The 23,658-nt window shown below is 39.8% G+C and overlaps 1 protein-coding gene across 1 annotated transcript; it reads left to right on the top strand.

Moving 5' to 3' along the window:
• Positions 1-1,114: 1,114 nt before the first annotated feature.
• LOC309719511 (uncharacterized protein) lies at positions 1,115-23,655 on the top strand (the record flags this gene model as incomplete). Its single annotated transcript, XM_082555673.1, has 10 exons — positions 1,115-1,154; positions 4,673-6,290; positions 8,971-8,978; positions 9,139-9,221; positions 10,781-10,819; positions 10,909-10,963; positions 14,534-14,581; positions 15,165-15,800; positions 16,485-17,615; positions 21,240-23,655. The coding sequence occupies 10 exons, from the start codon at positions 1,115-1,117 to the stop codon at positions 23,276-23,278; spliced, it is 5,697 nt and encodes a 1,898-aa protein (XP_082411799.1). The 3' UTR covers positions 23,279-23,655.
• Between the last annotated feature and the right edge of the window lie 3 nt (positions 23,656-23,658).

The raw sequence follows: 23,658 nt of genomic DNA, 5'->3' as shown, positions 1-23,658 counted from the left end.
GAAATAACTCAAAACATGCTCGCACTGGAACGCTTCGCAGCCGAGTGTGAAGCAGCGGGAATGAGAATCAGCACCTCCAAATCTGAGGCCATGGTTCTCAGCCGGAAAAGGGTGGAGTGCCCACTCCGGGTCGGGGATGAGTTCCTGCCACAAGTGGAGGAGTTCAAGTATCTCGGGGTCTTGTTCGCGAGTGATGGGAGAAGGGAGCCGGAGATCGACAGACGGATTGGGGCTGCAGCTGCAGTAATGCGGACGCTGCACCGGTCCGTCGTGGTGAAGAGGGAGCTGAGTGTAAAAGCGAAGCTCTCAATTTACCGGTCGATCTACGTCCCTACCCTCACCTATGGCCACGAGCTGTGGGTAGTGACCGAAAGAACGAGATCGCGGATACAAGCGGCAGAAATGAGCTTCCTCCGAAGGGTGGCTGGCCTCTCCCTTAGAGATAGGGTGAGAAGTTCAGCCATCCGGGAGGGGCTCAGAGTAGAGCCGCTGCTGCTCCACATCGAAAGGAGTCAGCTGAGGTGGTTCGGGCATCTGACAAGGATGCCCCCTGGGCGCCTCCTGGGTGAGGTGTTCCGGGCATGTCCCACCGGGAGGAGGCCCCGCGGCAGACCCAGGACACGCTGGAGAGATTATATCTCTCGGCTGGCCTGGGAACGCCTTGGTATTCTGGAGGAGGTGGCTGGGGAGAGGGAGGTCGGGGCCTCTTTGCTTAGGCTGCTGCCTCTTTGCTTAGGCTGCTGCCCCCGCGACCCGGCCTCGGATAAAGCGGATGAGCTGGATGGATGGATGTTTTATATGTTAGATTCTTACAAACACGCTTTGATTCCTGCTTCGCTCACTCTTGGCGTTCTCTCGATGAGCTTCATGAGGTCGTCACCTGAAATGGTTTCCAACAGTCTTTAAGGAGTTCACAGAGAAGCTGAGCACTTGTTGGTCCTTTTGCCTTCCCCTGCGGTCCATCTCATCCCAAACCATCTCCACTGGGTTTAGGTCAGGTGACTGTGGAGGCCATCAGCACTCCATCTCTCTCCTTCTTAGTCAAACAGCCCAGACACAGCCTGGAGGTGTGTTTGGGGTCATTTTCCTGTTGAAAAACACATGATGGGATGGCATGTCGCTGCAGGATGCAGCGGTAGCCATGCTGGTTCAGTGTGCCTTCAGTTTTGAATAAATCCTCAACAGTGTCACCAGCAAAGCCCAAACAAATCTCTTCTGCTTGTTGCTTTTCCTTAGTCGTGGTTTCTTAGCAGCTATTTGACCATAAAGGCCTGATTCACACAGTCTGAACAGTTTATGAAGAGGAGGTCTTCCTTTCCTGGGGCGTCCTCATGTGAACCAGTTTCCTCATAGCGCTTAATGGTTTTTTCGACTGCACTTGGGGGACACATTCAAAGTTTTAGCAGATTTCCAGACTGACTCTCCTTCAGTTCTTAAAATAATGATGCACTATTGTTTCTTTTTACTTTGATGTTTGGGTCTTGCCATAACATGAATTCTAACAGTTGTCAAATAGAGCTGTCAGCTGTGCACCAACCTCATTTTTCCACTACACAACTGATGGTCCCAACCACATTTAGGCAAGAAATCCCACAAATGAACCCTGACAGGCACACCTGTGAGGTGAAACCATTTCAGGTGACGACATCATGAAGCTCACTGAGAGAAGGCCGAGGGTTTGCAGTGCTGCCAACAAAGCAAAGAGAAGCTACCAGTGTGTGAATGTGTGTGTGAATGGGTGAATGACTGAATGTAGTGTAAAGCGCTTTGGGGTCCTTAGGCACTGAGTAAAGCGCTATACAAATGCAGGCCATTTACCATTTATTTACGATTTACTTTCAGGAATTTGAAATATAAAACATGTTTAGTGTTATGTATCATTTTTTTCTTTGCTACACAATTCCCAATATCTTCCTTTATATATTTGATGTCTTTAGTATGTGTCTACAATGTCCAAAGTAGTAAAAATAAAGATAAACATTAAAGCAGTGGGTGTACAAACTTTTGACTAGTGTAGGTGGAGCATTACAGAGACCACATGACATTCTTTCAAACTCAAATAACCCAATGGGGGCAGTAAATGCAGTCTTCTCCCTTTCGCTTGGGTTCATCTCGATCTACCAGTGGCCACTGGCTAGGTCAAAAGTGGAAAACCACTTAGCTCGGGTTAGTTTGGTCAGTGTCTCTCTTATTTGGGGTAAAGGGAAAGCATCCTTGTGCGGCACAGGATTTAGTTTCCTCCATCCTCCTTCCTTCCATCCTTTTTTCTCCCCAAGACAAAATGTGGCCCATAGACCACAACTATCTCACATAACTGCCTTACACACAGACCTGGTAGGAGGCAGGGGTTAACACCTCTCCCTAACACCAGCTCCCCTGCTGGGACTCAGACAGATCAAGTCTTTTAGTCATTTTGCACATCTCTGCTGACGATTCCTTGTTTTCTGAGGTGGCGACATTGTCCATGACTCTGCCTGCTTCAAGGGAAAAACCCAGGTCACCAGGGCCATGCACATTTGACTCATTCACGCAGTATATCTTACCCAGCTTCTGGTAGACCTATTGATTATAGGAGTGTAGGTTATAGGCTGGCACTGGGACTCTACCATTCTTTAACACTCTCAGGGCTCTGGCCACCCAAATCCTTTTATCTGTGACTAAACATCCTCTAATATCTCCAGTTTAGCACCTCTCTCCAGGTTGCTTCCTGCTCAGATTTAATGGGACCACATACATTATTACACATATGTCAATTTACCTCAGATTGGGCATGTCCATGCTCTGAATCCAGCAGCAGCTTCTCCTGGCATATGGCAGCAAAATCTCCTTGGGTTCTTGCATACCTTCAAGGCCAGAGCTATGGGGCTCTCCTGTAGTCCCAACAGCAACTGATCTCACAGGGCAGCATAAGAAGGGGCATTATCTGGGGCATGTCTCTGCAACCTGCACTATAGCTCCATCAGTAGCAAAATAAATGAAGGCAGTGTCTCTGAAGCAGTGTAAGTACCCAAATCTAACAGTGTCTGTTAATTAACCCATTTATGATTTGAATACAGAGAAACAAAAGGGAAGACAGAGAAGGGGACAAAACAAGAAAAGAGAGCTATAGAAAAAAGATACTGGTGGGAAATTATCAGATTGCTGATGATGTTGTTTCCAGAATGTCAATAAACCTAACTGGACTCTTCAGTAGGACTCAAAACAGACACATTTAAAGTTCACAAGGTTTATTAAATGAAGCCACACAGTAACTGGAGGTGAACTTAGCCATGTGAATTCCTGGGGCCATGGTCACTGAGAGAGAGGACAGGCGGGCTAGCTTTGAGGAGTCCACAGAAAAGAGATCCACTGAATTGATCCAGAGAGCTGGTTCAGAACTTGAAAGGAAGCCACTGGTCTGTTTTCCCCTGGTGAGTTGTGTCATAGGGTAAACATCAACACTTTCATGTGTGGGGAATTATTCTTAGAATGAAGACACAACTGCTTAAGACAGAATTTTTCATTTTGTGTTGGAACTGAAATCAACCAGTTGTGTGAATCATTTGGATGTTTGTTGCTTCTATAGCTGCAGATGACCATTCGATTCCACTGGTAAGGTCTGACTTTAAGGCTCTGAACTTTTTCAGAGCAACAATCAGGAAATAGCCTCAAAACCTTCACAAGGCTCCATCTGCCCATCTCTAACTTAATAACTCAAGTGGGATTAATAAGTAGCACTGGAAATGAAGCCGCTCTTTGGTCAGACAGAGAGTCCTGGGGGAAAAACACAGGAGAAACAAGGAGATGCCAGATTACCAGTCTAGAGAGCCAGATTGGCATAGAGTGATCATTGGAGTTGGTTGTTAAGTACTGGCAGAAGATGAAGACAATCAGGAACAGATGTGGCCGCCTCCTGGCAGATTTTAACCTGCTTAGCTCAGCTTAGACAGAAAGGAGAACCCAAAACAGCAAACAGCGTGCTGGACCATGAAAATAAAGTCTTTGGATGTGGCAACCTGTTTGAAGTGGAGATTAAAAGGTGGAAAGATGCATGGCCTTAAAAATTCAGTAAAAGCTTGAAATGAATATAAAGATAGTGTACAAGGTGCTAACTGACTGGGAGACAAAAATGCAAAAACAGTGAAAGCAAGATTTTGAATTAGATGAATTTGAAAGTGTAATTGAAAAATAGGGACTAAATGTAACAGAATTCAATTATAAGATCATAAGATTTTCTTTGACATGGACAGACACAATGTTTATCTGTAGCAGATTTAGGTCGTAAAATAACAGTTTTTGTTTTCTTTTACATTCCTCGTGTCCCCTGAGATCCTCCTACATCTTTCTAGCCATTATTCAATAATCTTGTTTAATGTTTGATTTGTTGTTGTTTGTTCTTTTAATAATTACATTAAGAGCAACCTTAAGTGCGGATTGTGTAAACTGTTTGTGGATTCCTCCTTCTTTGTATTTTCGTGTGTTCCTTCTTTATTTTTCTGGTGCTGCTGGTGGAATTGAATAAAAAATGAGATAAAAGCAGCGTGGAGCTCCCATTAAGCCCTTGCACTGATTATTAGATTCAACTTTAGACACAAAGACAAAAAGTAATGACATCTAAAATATATTGTGCTTTCAGCCCCACATTATCTATTGGACTGTCCTGCCATTTAACTAATGTGTTGTTATTTCACAGGTAATGAAGAGAAGCAGAGCTCAGAGCCTCTCAGAATTGTCTTGCTAGGTAAGACTGGCAGTGGAAAGAGCTCTTCTGGAAACACCATTCTAGGACGAAGAGCGTTCAAAGCTGAGAATGACCCCAGATCTGTCACCAAACATTGTCAGAAAGAATACGGTGAAGTGGACGGTCGTCCTGTTGTTGTGGTCGACACTCCTGGACTGTTTGATAACAGTTTGTCACATGAAGAGATCAATGAGGAGATGCTGAAATGTGTCAGCCTTCTGGCTCCAGGACCACACGTCTTCCTGCTGGTTTTAAAGACTGAGAGAATCACACCAGAACAGAAGGAAGCATTAAAACTTATCAAGGAAGGCTTTGGGAAGAATTCAGAAAAATTCACCATCATTCTTTTCACAAGAGGAGATTCACTGGAACATGAGGGGCAGTCCATTCATGATTACATTGCAAAATCTGATGATTCCTTTAAGAAGCTGACTGATGATTGTGGGCAGAGATACCAGGTGTTTAATAACTTAGATGAACAAAACCAGAAACAAGTCACTGAGCTGATAACAAAGATCGATGACATGGTCAAAAGAAATGGTGGAAGTTGCTTCACCAATAAGATGCTGCAAGAAGCTGAAGCTGCGATCCAGAAAAAAACAGAGACGATTCTGAAAGAGAAGGAGGAAGAAATAAACAGAGAGATGGAAGACCTTAAAAGACAACATGAGGAGGAAATGCAAGAAATGAAGAACAAAATGGAAGAACAGAAAACAGAAATTGAACAAGAAAGAAAACAAAGAGACAAAGAGCTTAAAAAAGTGAAGAAACAGCTTACCACAAGAAAGAGAGAACAAGAATCAAGAGATGAAGAAGACAGAGAGAAGAAAGAAGAGGAAGAATCACAGCGTAGGGATTGGGAACAAAGGTTTTTAGATTTAGAAGTAAAAATGAAAGAAGAACTGGAATCAAAACAAATCATTGACAGACAACTGGAGCAGAGCAAAGCAGAAATGAAAGAGAAACAGCAGGCATGGGAGAATGAACAAAAAGAGTGGTGGCAGAAAAGAGAGCAGGAAAATGAAGTGAGGCAACAGGAGGAGCAGAAAATGATGAACAAATTGAAAGAATATGAGCAGGAAAAAGAAGTTCTTGAGAAAGAAGTAAAAGAAAAGGATTTGATGTTAACAGAAAAGGGGGAGAAAGAGAAAAGGGAACTGGAGGAAAACTATGAGAAAAAAATGATGGAAATGAAGGAAACATTTGAAGAAAAAGCCAGAAAACAAGCAGAGGAATACAACGAATTCAGGGAGAAATGCATGAAAGAGTTAGAGGGTAAGGACTGGACAGCCGAAGATGAGCAATATGACATCTTAAAAGCACTAAAAGCTGAGAAAGAAGAACAAATGAAAAAACACAAAGAAGAGATATATAACCTAATGAGATGTTTCACCAAAAAGAGGGCAAACACAAAAAGAGTCCGCAAGCTACTGAAAAAGCATGAACAGGAAATGAAGCATGTGGACGATCCAGAGGAAAAGGAGGACCTCGAGGAAAAACACGACAAAGAAATAAATGAACTGATACAAGAACTTATAAACAAAAGCAATGATGATTGTCATATTTTTTAGTCTATTGTAAAAGCAAGGCCAGACTTACCTGTGTCCAACACTTCTGCTCACACTGAAAGTCAACAAACACTGGATAGATTTTCATGAAATTTGGCTGAAACATTTTGGGAATCAATCACACCTCCAGTACAGATTAATTTATAAGTTCATGTAAACATAAAAGTACAGAAATTCAGGATGGCGAAATTGTGTATGGGATTTAATGATCGGCTCAGCTCTGCTCGAGCAGATAAAAACACAATGTAAGTTCTTAATGTTTCTTAATTTCTCAAAGACGTATTGATGGCTATGTTTTTATGGTGTAACACATTGTCAGGGGTCTCAATAACTGTATACTTCTTCATTGGTTCATTTGGTTTATATACACTACAGGTCAAAGGATTTAGAACACCCCAATTTTTCTTATTGAAAATTGTGCAGTTTAATATCTCATTGCACTCTGAAATGAAAGCACAGTACAAATAAGCAATTGGAGGTGTTACAGCAATTCCTGTAAATGTAGCACTTGTAGGTTGCTTTGCTTTTACTCTTCTGTCCAGTTCATCCCAACCCTGCTCGATGGGGTTTACGTCTGGAGACTGTGGAGGCCAAGCCGTGTTTACCATCTTATACTTTTTTCCTGAGGTAGTTCTGGCATAGCTTGGACTTATGTTTTTTGGTCATTATCTTGCTGTAGGATGAACCTCTGATCAACTAAGTGCATACCAGAGGGTTTTGCAGATGATCTGATATCCTCGTGTTGGTGTTGTTCCCTCATCAACATAATAAATGTTGTTCCAGGTTCAACATTGCAAGTGACCAATCACCTTCTCCTGACGTCATCCGCGACCTCGAACAAAAACAAACGCCTTAAAAAAATCTACTTCACTTGCGAGAAGAGAAACCGCCTCTGCAAGGACAATATGTATAATGTTTACCGTTTATTAAAGAAAAGTATCCTGAAATGCAAAGAATTCAAGTTCCTGGATCGGCGGACAGAGGCGGTTTCTCTTCTTGCAAGTGAAATTGACTTTTTTTAAGGCGGTATTTTTCAAAGGGACAAAAGGAGGACTCACAACAATGTGATTGGTCACTTGCAATGTTGAACCTGGAACAACATTTATTATGATGATGTGGGAACGTTGTATAAAAAAATTCAACGAAATATTCAAGTACATCCCTCCACAGCTTCTGATGAATTCTTAAAAACAAGAAACTGTTTGTCAAAAACTAGTGATGGCTTGAAGCTGACGCTCCGGTGCGTGTGTCAAATAAATCGACACACTGCTTCAGAAGCTCTGTGTCGAAGCTTGATTCGTTTGGCCAGAGTCACGTGATCAGTGACGTCCGAAGCTTCATTTAGAGCCTAACTGCTTCGGTGTCTGATTCAATGGTTTATAAGGAAATGAATCATTCGTGGGATTTGTGGAGTGTTTTGATGGTGACAGCGAACCACTGATCATTCCACTGAGAGATTTGGAGCCAGCGAGGAATAGAGGAGGTTCTGTTGTGTGGGAGGATTTTGAGTTGATTTTGCTCAGTCGGGTGGGTTTTCCAGCTTTGTGTTCTTGTTGTTTGCTTTTGTTTTGTGCGTGTTTATTTTATCTTATAATGGGAAAAACTTAAAATGTCAAAAAAAATCTGCTTCCATAATATAAATATCATTAAATAACTTTAGAAAAACTTCCACTTGACTCTTTACATGTAATGTTGTAAAAATATATATTTTATTGTTTAATTAATCTGAAAATGTTAGTCTGCCAAATGTGCAGCAATTTAATCTATTTATTCTCTTTAGCTGATAGTTTGTGGGGCCCAGGTAGACTGTATACCTGCATCTCTACCCGTTTCTCTGCACTCCAGCCTCCTCTGTTCCATGTGAAGGGATTTGCCTTAAGGCAGGAGAAATTATCTCCATGAAAAGGAACAGGTTCGGCCATCGCACAGTGGAACAAATTCTCTTCTTAAATAAAAATGAAAAAGGGTTACTTTAAATGCATCATGTTTTTAATTTGCAAGTTCATAAGCATTTTCCATTTCACAATCAATTCTACCCCCAGGTCAAAAATATGTCTGGGAAAATTTCCCTAATATATAATATTATTTATAAATACACCCGTCTAGTGATTAACTGCATAAGTGCATGGAGGCAGGACCTCAGAGCAGAAGCATACTCCATAATGTGTTGTACATTATTATATGTATATTATATGTAACGTGGTATTTTTCAATTATTGTATTTACTAACATCAAGAAGTCACAAGCAAAGAAAGACCACACCATGGTGCATGTTTAAACAAGGAGAGTTTACTGGTCAAAATTATTTATTAAACAAATAAAACACATTTTTTAACCACCAAAAATACACGTTCAAAGCAACACAACGGCGGCCCAATATCAGACAGGATTCCACTCTGTGGGCAGTCATAATGGAGCAGTTGTTTTTATTTTGTGGATTCAAGCTGCTCTTCATATTTGTGGCCACCAGATGTCACCAGAGAGGACTGTGTTGAAAAGCTTCGAGTAATGAACCGTTTTTCTATACAAGCTTCAGAAAGCTTCATCTGCCCATCACTACTGTATGCTCTTCAACTTCCTCTGGAAAAACAGGACACATTACATCAGAGACAGTGTAATGATGAATGATTATGAACACAGTGGTCTCAATGCTTTTGTCATGATCCTGTGTCTGTGACCCAGCGCTTTGAGTATATTGTTATTATTTTCTTGTTCATTCTGATTTTGTATTAATTCTTTAGGTTGGGTTCTCGTGTCTTGTGATCCCTACCTGTGTCTTCCCTCTGCTCTGTTTGTGTTCCCGAGTTTGTGTTGTAGAACAGTCTGTGAGTTTCCTGTTTTGTTTTGTAGGTTTGTGTCCCGTTATGCCTTCTGGCATCATTGATCACGTGACTCTATCCAGCCGAACCAAGCATCGAGACACTTCTGGAGCAGTGTGTTGTCTTTTTGGATACACGCGCCCGAACTGCAGCTTGAAACAGAGCGTGGAAATGAGCAGGTTGCGTTTTTTTTCTTTAATTAATCGATTTATTTTACTTCTTCTATAAAATTACAGGAAAGACACGCTGACACTGCTCAGGTGAAAACAGCTTTAACCTGGTTAGGGTATGTAGTCGTGCGGAAATAAATAAACTATCCGCAAACTAAAGAAACATGTGAAAAGATAGTTTTACATTTTCAGACAGTTAAAATGGACAAAAATCTCAGTCTGATTCGAGTCGGTACTAAAGTGCTTTCACTTTCGCTTTTATAGTCGAATGCCCTAAGAACGTACGATTGTAAAATGTTATTTACGTTTCTCACCGTTATACACACATTCATTAAATAACTTATTTCCTTCCTTTTATTTCCAAACTCCTTTTTTAGCAAAGTTTTTGTTTTGTTTTGTTTGTTAGTTTTTGCTGCAGGAAACAATGCATAAGTTGTAGTTTGACAGATCATTTAAAATGTTTGGGTTTTTTTGACATGTCATATTCTTTTACTGAGATGGCCTACAAAGAATCATGGCTATGATAATATTTTGATGTCTGCAACTCTTTGGGATTATATCTGACTGTTTAATAACTATTTCTAACTATTTCTTTATATTCAGCATAACAGACTCGCCTGTCTCATAACTGTGAGACACACTGAAATATGTTGTGATAATTATAGTTACATTTCCCCCACATATAAGCATGGTAATGTTTTCTCATTTAATCTACACAGACTTTGATAGTGTTGAGGTTTGTCTGTAACAGTTTTTTATTTTTATTTTGTAAAAACGTACATGTATATTAAGCATATGTATTTTTGCATAAGCAAAAAAAAAAACCTATAAAAAACAAAACTAGTCACAGACTTTATTTCTTTGGACTGCTTTTAGCTTTGATGGCATACATTCATCATGGGATCAAATAGATGAGTTAATACAACGTCACAACATTCATTTTCATCCAGAGTTACATTAACTGTTCCTTAATATCTTGTAATAATGAGGGAGAGTATATTCATTTGACCTCATTTTTGGGGGCATAACGTTAATAAACCTAGACTTGATCAACTGATTCTTTTGCAGGTTTTATTAATGTGTTAGACAGTTCTTAGCCTAGTTTTAGTCATTTCAGCTTCTCCTTGCTCGATGCAGGCTAATACTTTGTTTCAGAAAGGTAAAATTAACATCTGTCCCACAGCCAGTTTTAAACTATCTTCTGACAAAGTTCTCTAAGACCCCCCCCCCCCCCCCCACCTCCTGAGTTTTTCATTCCCACTGCCACCTACTGCTTGCTCATAGTGAGTCATATGATCACTGGGTTTTTCTCTATATTAATGAAGGCCTTTATGTTACAGTATAGTGCCTTGAGGCCGCTGCTGTGATAAGGCACTGTATAAATAAAACTGAATGGAACATTTTTCATTTAGTTTATTAACTCTAACTCACATCTAAAACGTATATCTGCTGTTCTTCTTCTTGTGCTGTAAAGTTGGTGTAAAGATGACAACGCTTTTTTAGAAATCCTTCAGATCTGAGACCTCGGGAACACCCAGAGAAGTAAGTGTTTACTTGCGGAGCTTTAACACTCATTCATTATATTCAACTATGGCTTTTAAAGCACTAAATAGTTTTTTTCTTCCCACCAGCTGAACCACTCAATGATGTTTTCAGCAGAGTCCATTTCGGCAACTTATGAAGCTGGTAAGTGCAGTTCTGCATCCATTATAGCACATTTCCTCATGCATGAACACTTCCACTGAATTATGCAGCTGTAACCAATTCTTCAACTTTATACCTAAGTTATACCTAAGATTAAATGAGATAACATTTCCATGCTTACTCCAGCCAGCGGGTGGTGACAGTGTACATTTAGCTGTTTGGTTATGGCTCAAAGTGCTAGAAGAAAAAAACACATACAGGGTGGAATTCGCAATTCACCTGAGCCTACTGCACCACACTCCAACAAATGCGACTAAGCTGGCAGTAGGAGGAATAATCAGCTGGTATCAAGAACCTGGCAGTATCATTAATCACATGTGTCCATTGCAGTGGATATTGATAGATTTTTGCAAAAATATAAAGGTGCTGGATTTGAGTAAAACTTAATTTCATCCAGCGTTCCTGTAGGTCACATAAAAATATACTGCTGTACAAAAGTCTTAAGCATCTACTAGTTTCTTTATATTTTGGTAAGAAAATTGGAAATAAGTGCAGCAATTTTTCAATTGTGCAATTATAGATTTTTATTTAAGTATGCAAGGCAGAAAGCAAGTTTGTATAAATCTAATGAGCCTGAAACTTCTGAAGCAGCTTTCTGTAATGTCTTTAAGTAATCTTCAGGAATATTTCTCCAGGCTTCCTGACAGACATTCAAAGCTCTTCTTTGGATTTTTCTTTCTTTTGTTCTGTTTTCTGTCAAGATGATCCCACACTGCTTCAGTAACGCTGAAAAATGAAGCCATTAATTGTCAGTTTTCCAGATGATATCGCATGATAGATCAAAATCTGATGGTATATTTATAATTTCAATAAATTCTGACAAGATCCCCAACACCACTGGATGAAATACAGCCTCAAATCATAATAGAGCCTCCACTGTGTTTTACAAATGGCTGAAGACTCCCTGCTGAACTTGTTTCCTGACCTCCTCTGCACATACTGATGATAATTTGATCCAAAATGTTGAATTTTGCAAGCCAGCAGTAGAGTGACAGCGTCTAGGTACCAGATTGAAATTCTCGGCACATCTGCAAGCCTTATAAATATATATCACCTTATAAAAAAGGGTTTGATTAGCTTGTGATTTCAGTTTATAACTTAATTTTGGTGTGATTTTATTCTCAGGAAATTGCATGGTGTTAATTGATAAAGATTTTTAACTTTTACATTTTATTCATTCAGAGCTAATATAAATGTTTCGGGGGGGTTTAAACATTTTACATACATGAATTAACAGAATTCGTACGGGTGCTTAAACTCCTTGAAAATGCTTAGATTTTAATATTGTCTTTTCAAGGTTTGAAAAGTGCTTGAATTTTAGATGTGGTTCTTCAAACTGCTTGAAGTTGTAACTGTATTTCATTCACCACAAATAACTATCTGATTGCAGCACATCAGATAGAAAAATAAAATGAGTCGCAAAGTCTGAAAGCAAAATTTCTCCTCCTGGGCTGCCTTGCACCACTGCATGGCAGCGCTAGTACAGCAGTTAGTTATGGCATGATAATGTGAGTTATTTCCCTCAAGTGAAAGTTATAAACATTAGCCCGATACATAACTAGCCAACTTAAGGTTTTCTGATTAAAGGGTAAAAGTGAAGTTGTCAGTAGTAAGTAAATAGAATACTGTTTATATTTATGTGCATTGCTGCAGCTTTTTCATTAACTTGGTGCTTTTATGACACCTTAGGGAGGAAATGATGGTAACGTAACGGACCGATCCATATGGGCACAAAGAATAGTCCCTTTTTTGTGCTACCAAAGTTCCCTGACTTTCATTCAAAACTGTTTATCGTGAGCACCTGCACATTAAACAACTTAAACATTATAATGGCTTCAAGCTGACATTGAGGCCTGTGGGGCTCTATCAGCCCCTGAGACTCTAATAGACAAATTTCATATATGAATATTTCATACTTTAAGGCTGCCTGTTTATTTAACAGAGATGAACAATAAATTATAATTGTACACAATAATATCACAGATGATAGATTAAATAAATAGATATTAGGTAGATGCTTGTGCATTCTTAAAGTCTGTTCTCCATGTCTGTCTTACTGCACTGATGTTATTAGCACAAACATTTTAAAGGTCATAATTTAGGACTTCAACAATAATATAGACAGCAACAGTGGCAGTCCTAGCCTGTTTGGCGCCCTGATGACTTTGAACTTTTCTTGTCCATCTTCCATTGGTTTTAATTTTGCACTCCAGTATGAACACAAATCCCCCAACGAGGATCACCACAACATGATCTAACAGACCTACACCTTAGTTCACAGATTCACTTTGTCTAAGGTTTATTTCTGGGATTTCGCACAACCCAGGATTCCAATCATGAGTAGATAATGGGCTTGTATTTACAACATTATGAATGAAATGTGCTCCACTTGGAAGCAGCCGGCCCCCTTTCGACAGCTTGTGTGTGAGACTTTAAATCATCAAACTGTAAATTATAAATTGTTATTGATCCTTTACCCCGAGTCCTAAAGTGTAGATTTATTTTCTTACTCTTCTTATATTTATTGTTTGTTTACTTGCACTGCTGTAACTCGTCGTCTCGTCTCTATATATACTGGACTGTATGTAGCAGAGATGACAATAAAGTTTACTTTGACTTCAGCAGCGAGCACGCACACTGAGGGCTCTCGCGCTCACTTTTCGCTTATAGAATTTCGAAAAAACATCGGTGCAGATTAAAAGTCTGTATTATAATGTCTGCTGTTTTCGTGTTTGTTGGTTTGTTTTTATTTTGTTTTATTTTGCGAGCTCCAGCCGACCAGAGAATTCCCGCCCTCTCCTCCCTGTGCAACTAGCAGCAGGCGCACCTCGCAAACGGAGGGCGCCCTTACTCCCAGCAAATGGGCGATAGAAAGCCGATCGGTGCCTGTGACATTCCCAATATGCGCTGGCTGATGTCGGGGCAGCATGGGTACGAGCAATTTTTTATTTATTTTTTTGCTGATGCCCGTGTTGCCGCCCCCCACCCCGGGCAACGCCCCTATCAAAAACCGCTACTGGACAGCAAGTAAACATCTTACAGTTACTTTTATTGAGAATTAACTTTAAAGAAACAAAAATCAGTTTCCTATTTTTTGTGTCAAATAGGAAAGAAGCATCAATATCTGATGAGAAGTGGTGTTGTATTTTTTGTATTTTTTCAAGAGGAGATGAATATCTCTAACAAGTTGATTTTTTTTCTCATTTGCTCATCTTAATGTTTAAGTGAAATGTGCTTTTTGAGTTTAAACACTATATGCACATAAGGCAACCTTTTCCTTTTGCAGTATTTTTGTGTGGTGTGTTTTTCTATGTTTTAACATTTTCACATTGTCTTACTGAGGTGATGCAAAGTGAAACATGCATATTTTTTTTTGGTATTGTGCTGGAAAAGCTTGAAAATGGACCTTGAAAGTATTTAAAAAGTGCTTGAATTTGACCCTGAAAAAGGTGTATGAACCTTAAGTTGTTTTAAAAATATTCCAGTGCCATATGGGAAAGGAAGTTGACCTCCCAAAGAATGCATAAGAGTGACATTTATGTATACTTACAGGTCAACCTCTGAAGCGCAGCAGCAGCTATGGAGTTCTGCCACCTGATAGTAAGTCAAAGTAAACAAGATCAGAGTACTACTGTGCTTAATTAGGTTTGCATGTATAGTGTTCATTTGATTGTTCTTCTTTAGTTGTAAAAATTCATTATAAATGTTTTTTTATTGTCACTGCCGACTGCACAATAGAGTTTCTTTATTAACTCAGATTAATGAAGAAACATAACTTATCAACTTTGCGTACCATCTGCAGGATTTCTGATCAGGGTGTACCTGTTTTAATCTCTTTACAAATTAAATCCCAAATGCACAGAATGACAATAACATGTCCTTTATTTTGTTTGTTTTCTGGATCACCAACAACTACTCAAAGTATTTACAGTGATTCCAGTCATTGTTCAGGTATCAGGGTTTACATTGTCTTGTATGAAGCATTTTTATGCATTGATCATTTTTTATCAGATTTTCTTAAATGAAAAATCAATTAAAAAAAACATAAACAAATGTTGCAACAAACTGCGAGATCAGATTTGTATGACACCATAATGGACATATAATGTGGATATAGTTTGATAGGTTTTTGAATATTTTTAATAATAATGTGATTCTTTACATATCTGAATTTTCTTCTCAGTGTCTGAGCTGAGGGTTGTTTTGCTGGGCAACAGCTGGTCTGAGAGGAGTTCAGTGGGAAATGTTCTCATCGGAGAGACCGTGTTCAATGCTGAGAAAGAATGGAATACCTGTCTGAGAGTCAGTGGACCTTTGGGAGACAAAACCATAGCTCTCATCAATGCTCCTGATCTGCTGGATCCAAACATGTCTGATGACCAACTGACAGAGATTATAGACAAATGTAAGAGTCTCTCTGAACCGGGACCTCACGTCTTCTTGTTGGTTATACAGCCTGAAACCTTCACTGGGGAAAACCAGAAGAAGCTACAATCAGTCCTGGAAAACTTCAGCGATCTATCATTTGATCACTCATTGATAGTGATATCATCGCCTGGTGGTCAGAGCTCTGGTTCCACTGAAAACTATCTGCAGCATCCACCGGTAACAGATATGATCAAGAAATGTAAAGACAGCTTGTTTCGGCAGAACCTTGAACAACGTCAACTGGTAAAAGCCATGGGAAAAATTGTACAGCAGAGTGATGGAGATCACGTGAGCTGTAATGTTTCCACAGCCACTACATCTGGTTTGCCCAGTTACCGACCAAGCCTGACACAAGGAGAAACGGTCACTGTCAACCAGGATCCTGTAAAAGGTACTTTTTTCATTTAGTAGTATTCTTCATAAATTGCTTTTGTTGTATAACAATCATGCATTACAAATATTTTACCAACTCCCACCATGCATCTGAGAGGCAGCTGATTGGTTGTCATTAGTGGTGGTTAGCATTTTCTTTCTTCACCATTCGAACAGCCAGTATAAATGACTTCAGTAAACCTAAGAATGTCTTCCTTACAGGCTGACAGTTTTTTGTTACAACAACAAATGGTGTAAGTCATAATAAAATGTGATTTAATAATCACACTATAGCTGCTCAGTGAGGTTCAATATAGAAAAAGCAAAGTTTTATTACAGCCACTCTAAAATGCTGCCCCAGAAAACATCCATTTAGCTGGCAGTCAGTTGTTAGTCACTTTATAGTTCATTTGAACCTTGAGGCCAGTTCCACTGTATTTTACAAAAACATGGAAATGAGCTAAAACGCTGGCATTGTCATATTAATGTTGTTTCCACAAACGATAGTGGTCTAATCAGACCATCTCTCACAAAGAAAAAAATTCACTTAACTAATCAAATGCTTTGCGTTCTGTTTGAGATACATAGCCTTTAGAAAGGACTCTTGATTTATGTCAAACTACCAGCATTGTCATAGTTGGAATTTTAGCAAGTGAAAACCAACTCTGAACTGTGACTTTGTTTTTTCTCTTTTTCATTTCAGCATCTTCCTTCAGGATTGTACTTTTGGGGAGAAATGAGGACAAAAAGGGAAAACTGTTTAATTTGATTCTAAAAACTCAAGATTCTTATTTGAAAAGATTCCAAACAACAAAACAATGTGTGGCCTCCTGTGGGGAGTGGAGAGGAAACTCTGTAACAGTCGTGAAAACTCCAGACATGCTCAGTCAAACTGAAGATGTAGTAAGAACACAGGTGGAGAGGTGCATCAGACTTTGCTCACCTGGACCAAATGTTCTTCTGCTGCTAGTGGATTCTGATTTCAATGAGAAGAAGAGAGAAAGACTGAACTTCATCCTGAGCTTGTTTGGTCATGACGCCTTTAAATACTCGATGGTCATCCTGACAGAAAAGAAGATCAGTAACAGTGTAAATAAGCTTGTTAAGGAATGTGGGGACAGAATGTGTGGAATAAATGACGCTACACGTAAAACGCTAATGGTTGAGATTGAGAAAATCATTCCTGGGCACAACAAGCCTTCTTTAAACCTGGTTCTGTTTGGGAGGAGAGGAGCAGGGAAGACGTCAGCAGCCAAGGCCATTTTAGGTCAGACTGAGCTTCATTCAGCCTCCAACTCATCAGAGTGTGTTAAACATCAGGGAGAGGTGTGTGGACGTTGGGTTTCCCTGGTGGAGCTGCCTGCCTTGTATGGAAAACCTCAGGAGGCAGTGATGGAGGAATCACTCAGGTGTATCTCCCTCTGTGATCCTGAGGGTGTCCATGCCTTCATCCTGGTCCTACCTGTGGCTCCCCTCACTGATGAAGACAAGGGAGAGTTAGAGACCATCCAGAACGCATTCGGCTCTCGGGTCAATGACTTCACCATGATTCTGTTCACTGTGGACTCAGATCCTACAGATCCAGCTGTTCTTAACTTTGTAAAGAAAAACCAGGACATCCAGGAGCTCTGTGAGAGCTGTGGAGGAAGATCTGTTGTTCTCAATGTCAAAGACAAAGGGCAGATATCAAAGCTGCTGGAAACAGTGGAAAAGATGACATCTGGCAACGATGAATCAAGCTATACACTCACCATGTTTACACGTGTCTATGTGGATAAAATCACCACGCTCCAGGCAGAACTGAAAAACTTGAATCTACATGACATAGGCCTTTGTAAGTATTTTATATATATTTTCATAGGTTTTATAAAACTTATAAATATGCCAAGGTTGAAGATCCTGTCTACACACATAAAATCCAGACATTAGAACAGACATTATTCTTACTCAACCTCCAGTTCTCATTCATCATATTAATTAGACTTATACTTGGTTGTATTTTTGATTAAGAATAAATATTTTTTGATATTTACAAAAGTACATACAAACTACATTTAGCATTATAATTTTAAACATGAAAGACTGGATGTTAAGGCCTTATACCCTCTCTCAGATGTAATGAGAGGTGAGCCAGGGCATCTCCTGTCCCTTTGAATTGCACTGTTCTCGATACCTGCAGGCCAAATAGTTCAATGTTTGTTTCATCAGGCCAGAGAATTTTGGCCTTATTGCAAACTCCAGGCTGAGGTCTGGACTTTGGCAGGACTATTGCAACACTTTCATTTCATTTTCTTTTTCAGCCATTCTGTGGTAGATGTCTGGCTGTGCTTGGAATCATCGTCCTGTTGATGACTCAGTTTGGTCCAAGTTTTAGCTCTCAGACAGATCTCACATTTTGTATAAGGTGTTTGTGCTGATATGCTTGGTTTGGTTTTCTCCAAAAGGATTTTTGTGCATTATGTCCATACATCTCTGCTTTGGCCACATCTGTCCACACTAGATTGTTCCATAAATTTTTGGTTTGTTTAGATTAGAGATGGACCAATCCGATATTGCGTATCGGTATCGGTCCATCTCTAGTTTAGATGCATCTTTGAAAATCTCATACATACTACTTTGTTCTTGAAAACAGTCTTGAATAAGAGGTAGATCACATTATTCGGAAAGGGCCTAATAACACTTCACAGATTGATGAGCAGCAACAGTCTGAAATCAATGCTGATGTTTTTCCTCTTTGCTACTTGTCCTCTGAATTCTTCGGAAGCATAAAGGTGTATTTATGAGATCTTGGCACTGAAGTTGTTGTAAACATTTTCCTAATCTTGTGGATTTTGGCTTTTATTTTTTGTGGGGGCTAATTCTCATTTGATTTGACGTCTCCCTCTTGAGGCTGATGACAGAAGAAATATATTGTCAAAATTACATAGCGGTTATTGTTTAGAGAGGTTATGACAATAGTGAGAGAGGTCTGTCTTAGACATACACTGATAGACTGGCCAGGGACCGTCAGCTGATCGGAATCAGCAAAGCTCTATATCACCAGGTCCTTACATTAAAACCCACCATTATAATTGCAATCGGTGTGTTTCCCAATTCCTTACGTATTGATACTTGTGTAGGACAATTTGTTGTCACATTTAATGTAACTGGTAAGCATAGTTTTACATTTTTTATTAATTTTTAGGGCCCGGGCACTGACAGTGCAAAGGCCCTATTGTATCTGCTCCGTTTCTTCTTATTATTATTATTCAGGCAAAACAAGGGCCTTTTTGAGGGCTTTAACATGCTCAAAAACTCATGAAATTTTGCACACATGCCAGGTCTGGTGAAAAATTTTGTATTTTAATGGTTTTACATATGAGCACTAGGAAATGGCTCTAGAGCGCCACCTATGTGTTGTTAAATGCAGCCCTACAAACACATTGTTTGAGCTACATGTATGAAATCTGGCACACATGTGTACCATGCCGAGACAAACAAACAAAAAAAGTCTGTTGGCCCATTGACGCAAACCCAACAGGAAGTCCGCAATTTGGAAGTGAAGGTGACATTTTGGCTCTAATTTTGCCATTTCCATGCCTCGAACTTTTTCGAACTCCTCCTTGGGATTTGGTCGTATAAGCTTCATCTTTGGTCAGTGTCAACTACACACCTGGACCATGTTAAATTGCGGAGCTTTTGAGTTTTCGTGATACGGTGAGGGGGTGACGCCATGGCGAATTTTGATGACTCGCCATGAAAATCTTGTTGCCTCTCATTCTATCATACATTGTCCGATCTGGACCAAAGAGCACACATATGATAAGGCTCCAGCCCTGAACATATTTCAACTGCCATATTTGTTATCGGGGACAGCGCCACTTAGTGGGAACAGGAAATGTCATGTTTTACACTTTGGGGTACAGTATTGTGATGGGTGACATCTGCAGCCTCAAATTTCTCCAGGAAAGCCTTAAGGAGTTGGTCTTGTGTTACAGTGAAAACTGTGAGTTTTCGCGAAAGGGTGTGACCCCAGCAGCATGGCGAACTTTGATGTCACGCCATGAAGAAACAAATTAGTATAACTCAATGAAATCCAGTCTGTACCAGTACCAGACTTTACAGGCATGATGTCAGACCCGCCCTGAACAGATTGATGTGCCCATTGTCAGGAATACGCACAGCGCCACCTAGTGGGAACAGGAAATGTCATGGCTTTCACTTTGTTGTACTGATTTTCACAGGTTCATCGTGGCCACCTCAAAAGCGGTGAATATCACCATGAGTCCCTCGTGATGCTTCAGTGAGAAAATTGTGACTTTAAACTGAACGGCGCACCCTGGTGGTAACGCGGTTCACCATGAAAAATGAAGTAGCTTTTGAGGGGCTTGGAAAGTTTAAAAAGTCTTGAAATTTGGCACACACCTCCAATGTGATGAAGGCTTTGTTGTTATGTGATCACTTTCCTTGAATAGCGCAAAATGGCTCCACAGCGCGTGTTTTATCTATGAGTCTGAAACCTCGTAAGCTTATGGAAGATATCAAGATGTACAAAAAAGTCTCTTGGAGCAATATCCCAAATCCAACAGGAAGTCAGCCATTTTAAAATTAATGTGTAATTTTGGCGACATTTTCCCCTCCTTTCAGGCCTCGTACTTTGACGAACTCCTCCAAGGGATTTCATCAGATTGAACCAATTTCCAGTGTGTGGAATCTAAAGACCTTTGTGATGTTAAATTGCGAAGCTTTTTACGTTCAGGAAAACGGGGTGGTCATGGCGGTACTTGGGGTTTCAATCACTCGCCAAAAAACAGTAATCTGCTGTCACTCAAAAACACAATGTCCAATCTCTCCCAAAGGTCGCAGGTGTGATGAGACTCGACCTCGGAAATGTTTGTTATGCCATTTGTCAGTAATGGTTAGAGCGCCACCTAGTGGGACAACTATAATCATGGTTGAATGAGATGAAATGTTAGCTGGTGGTTAAATGCATGAATTCCATCAATGTGACATCAGATCGGACGTGCTGGTTTTAGGTGTTGGGCGTGGCTCGACACACCGGGGTGCTCATAACGCTGCTTGCAGTTTTCATTTTTTTATTGTAATTGTGTGAAGGGATGGATGGTAATCTAAACAACAACCTTTTGAAATTATTTAACATGGTCTTTAATACCAAACATGACCTGTGAGCTAAAAGAATAAGCGATTGAGAAAAACAAAACTTGTTCCAAGGGCATACAGTGTACGCTTGGCTGACTGTTTTGACTTTGTTCTCATTCATCACTAAGTCATGTATCACAGTTTTTGTCTTTTAGTTGGGGTTTTTTGTAACGGAGAACAATAATGTTCAGTCAGTGGCAGTATTTGATGTCCTGGTATTAAATGTTTTTGTACATCTAACTCAAAATTAGAAGGTACTGAAAGATTATTTCAGTTAGTTAGGATTACCTTTCAATAACTATGTACTCTTAACTTACAGTGGATGAAGAGAAGCAGAGCTCAGACCGTCTCAGGATTGTGCTGATCGGAAAGACTGGCAGTGGAAAGAGCTCCTCAGGAAACACCATCCTAGGAAGAAAAGAGTTCACAGCTGGCGCAAGCCAGACATCTGTTACCAAATGTTGTCAGAAAGCAGAGGGTGACGTGGACGGTCGTCCTGTTGTCGTGCTCGACACTCCTGGACTCTTTGACTCGACTTTGTCACATGAAGAGGTCTGTGAGGAGATGACTAAGTGCATCAGTCTTCTGGCTCCAGGACCACATGTCTTCCTGTTGGTGTTGCAGATTGGCCGACTCACAGCAGAGGAGAAGGAGACTCTGAAGCTGATCAAGAAAGTCTTTGGGAAAAATTCAGAGATGTTCACCATCATTCTTTTCACAGGAGGAGATACACTCGAACATCATGAACAGTCTATTGAAGATTACATTAAACATGCATGTGATGATTCCTTTAAAAGTCTGATCGCTGACTGTGAATCGAGATACCATGTGTTCAATAACCGTGAGAAACAAAGCTGCACACAAGTCAGTGAGCTGATAAAAAAGATTGACACCATGCTTAACAAAAATGGAGGAAACTGCTTCACCAATGAGATGCTGCAAGAAGCTGAAGCAGCAATAAAGAAACAAATGGAGAAGCTGCTGAAAGAGAAGGAAGAAGAGATGAAGAGACAGAGGGAGGAACTCGAAAGAAAACACCAGGAAGAAATGAAATCAATGAAAAGACAAATGGAAGAGCAAAGAAAAGAAAATGAACAGAGAGATGAGCAACTCAGACAGTTACAGGAAAGCATTGACTTTCAGTCTGAAGAGAGAAAGAAAGAACAAGAAACTAGAAAGAAAGAGAGAGAAACAGAAGAACTTAAAAGACAAGGATGGGAACAAAAAATTCAAGAACTGGAGAAAAAACTACGATCAGAGTCAGAATCAAAGGAAATGATTAACAGGGAGCTTGAACAGTACAAAGAAAATATAAGAGAGCAGGATCAACTGAAAGAAAAACAAAACCAAGATGATGAACAGAAAGAGCAGAAACTCAGGAAGCTCCAAGAAGAATACAACCAAGTAAAAGAAAAATTTAAATGTGAAAAAGAAAAAGAGGATCAAATCAAAATAGAACAAGAAGAGAAACTAAAAGAGTTGGAGGAAAACTATAAGAAAGAAATTGAAAGCATGCAGGAAGACATGGAGAAGTTTAAAGAAGAGGCCAGACAAACAGCTGAAGAGTTCAACGAATTCAGAGAAAAAAATGAAGCTGTGATAGAAAAACTCATGGAGGAGGTGACGGATCTAAAGGAGCAACATCAGAAAGACCTGCTGGGAAAAATGGAGGAATATGAAAGATTAAAGGATCTGTCAGACTACAAAGAAAGTCTGAAGCAGGAAATAGATGTTCTGCAGGGTAAACATAAATCAGAAATGGCTGATTTAGTCCTGATGCTCCTGAGTCAAAAGCAGGAAAACAAGAAAAAAATTACAAGTATGCAGGAATCACACAGAAAAGAGGAAGAGAAGCTTAAAAAGGATCTTTCAAATGAGAAAAAGGAAGAAGAGAAGGAAGAAATTGGTAAACTAAAGAAGAAACAAAAAGAAAAAATGAAAGGATTCAGGAAACAGCTTTTGACCCAAAACAAAGACGACTGGGAGACAGAAAGGAGAAAGCTGTCCATCCAACATGAAAAAGAAATTTGTGATTTGAAGCAAACTCTTTTAACAAAGCAGCAACAAAATAAAAAGGAAAAATTGGGTAAACTAAAAGAAGAACACGAGCAAAAGCTGGAAAATTTCAAACAAAAGCTTCTGAAAGAAAATGAAAAAAATGAGAAAGAACAACTTGATGAGCTGCAGAAGAAACAGGAAAAAGAAATTAATGAACTAAAACAGAAACTCGGGACCCAAGATGACGACAGTACCAGGAAGGAACTGGAAGAAATGCAGAAAAAACACGAAACAGAAATTAATGCGCTGAAAGAAAAACTTCTGACTACAGACGAGAAACAGTCCTGCTTTGTCTCATGAGCAAAACTGCAGACATCAAGAGAGACATTCATGTCCTTTAATGATGCCAAGTATCACTATAACACATTATTGGGGACATTTTGGGAGTCTGTGGGGACTGAAGCACTTCTGGAACCAGCTTCAAGTGGACTAAAACTAAACTAAACTGGACTAACTAAGACAGATATAGCTACCTTAATTCTACCGTAAAACAATAAGACAAGCTACGCCCTCTCCCATGCTCCCAGGATGTGGGGTGAAGCCAGAACACCCTAGAATGTTACAGACCTCCATGAGACATTCTTTCAATATGCCACCAACTACATACTTCTACACACAAGTGATTACATGCAGTATTCTACCATATGCAAACTTATATCATTAAAAGATTATACTGACTA

Source organism: Aulonocara stuartgranti (assembly GCF_965226115.1).
Source record: "Aulonocara stuartgranti genome assembly, chromosome: 12".
NCBI lineage: Eukaryota > Metazoa > Chordata > Actinopteri > Cichliformes > Cichlidae > Aulonocara > Aulonocara stuartgranti.
This window is presented reverse-complemented; position numbering and strand designations above follow the sequence as displayed.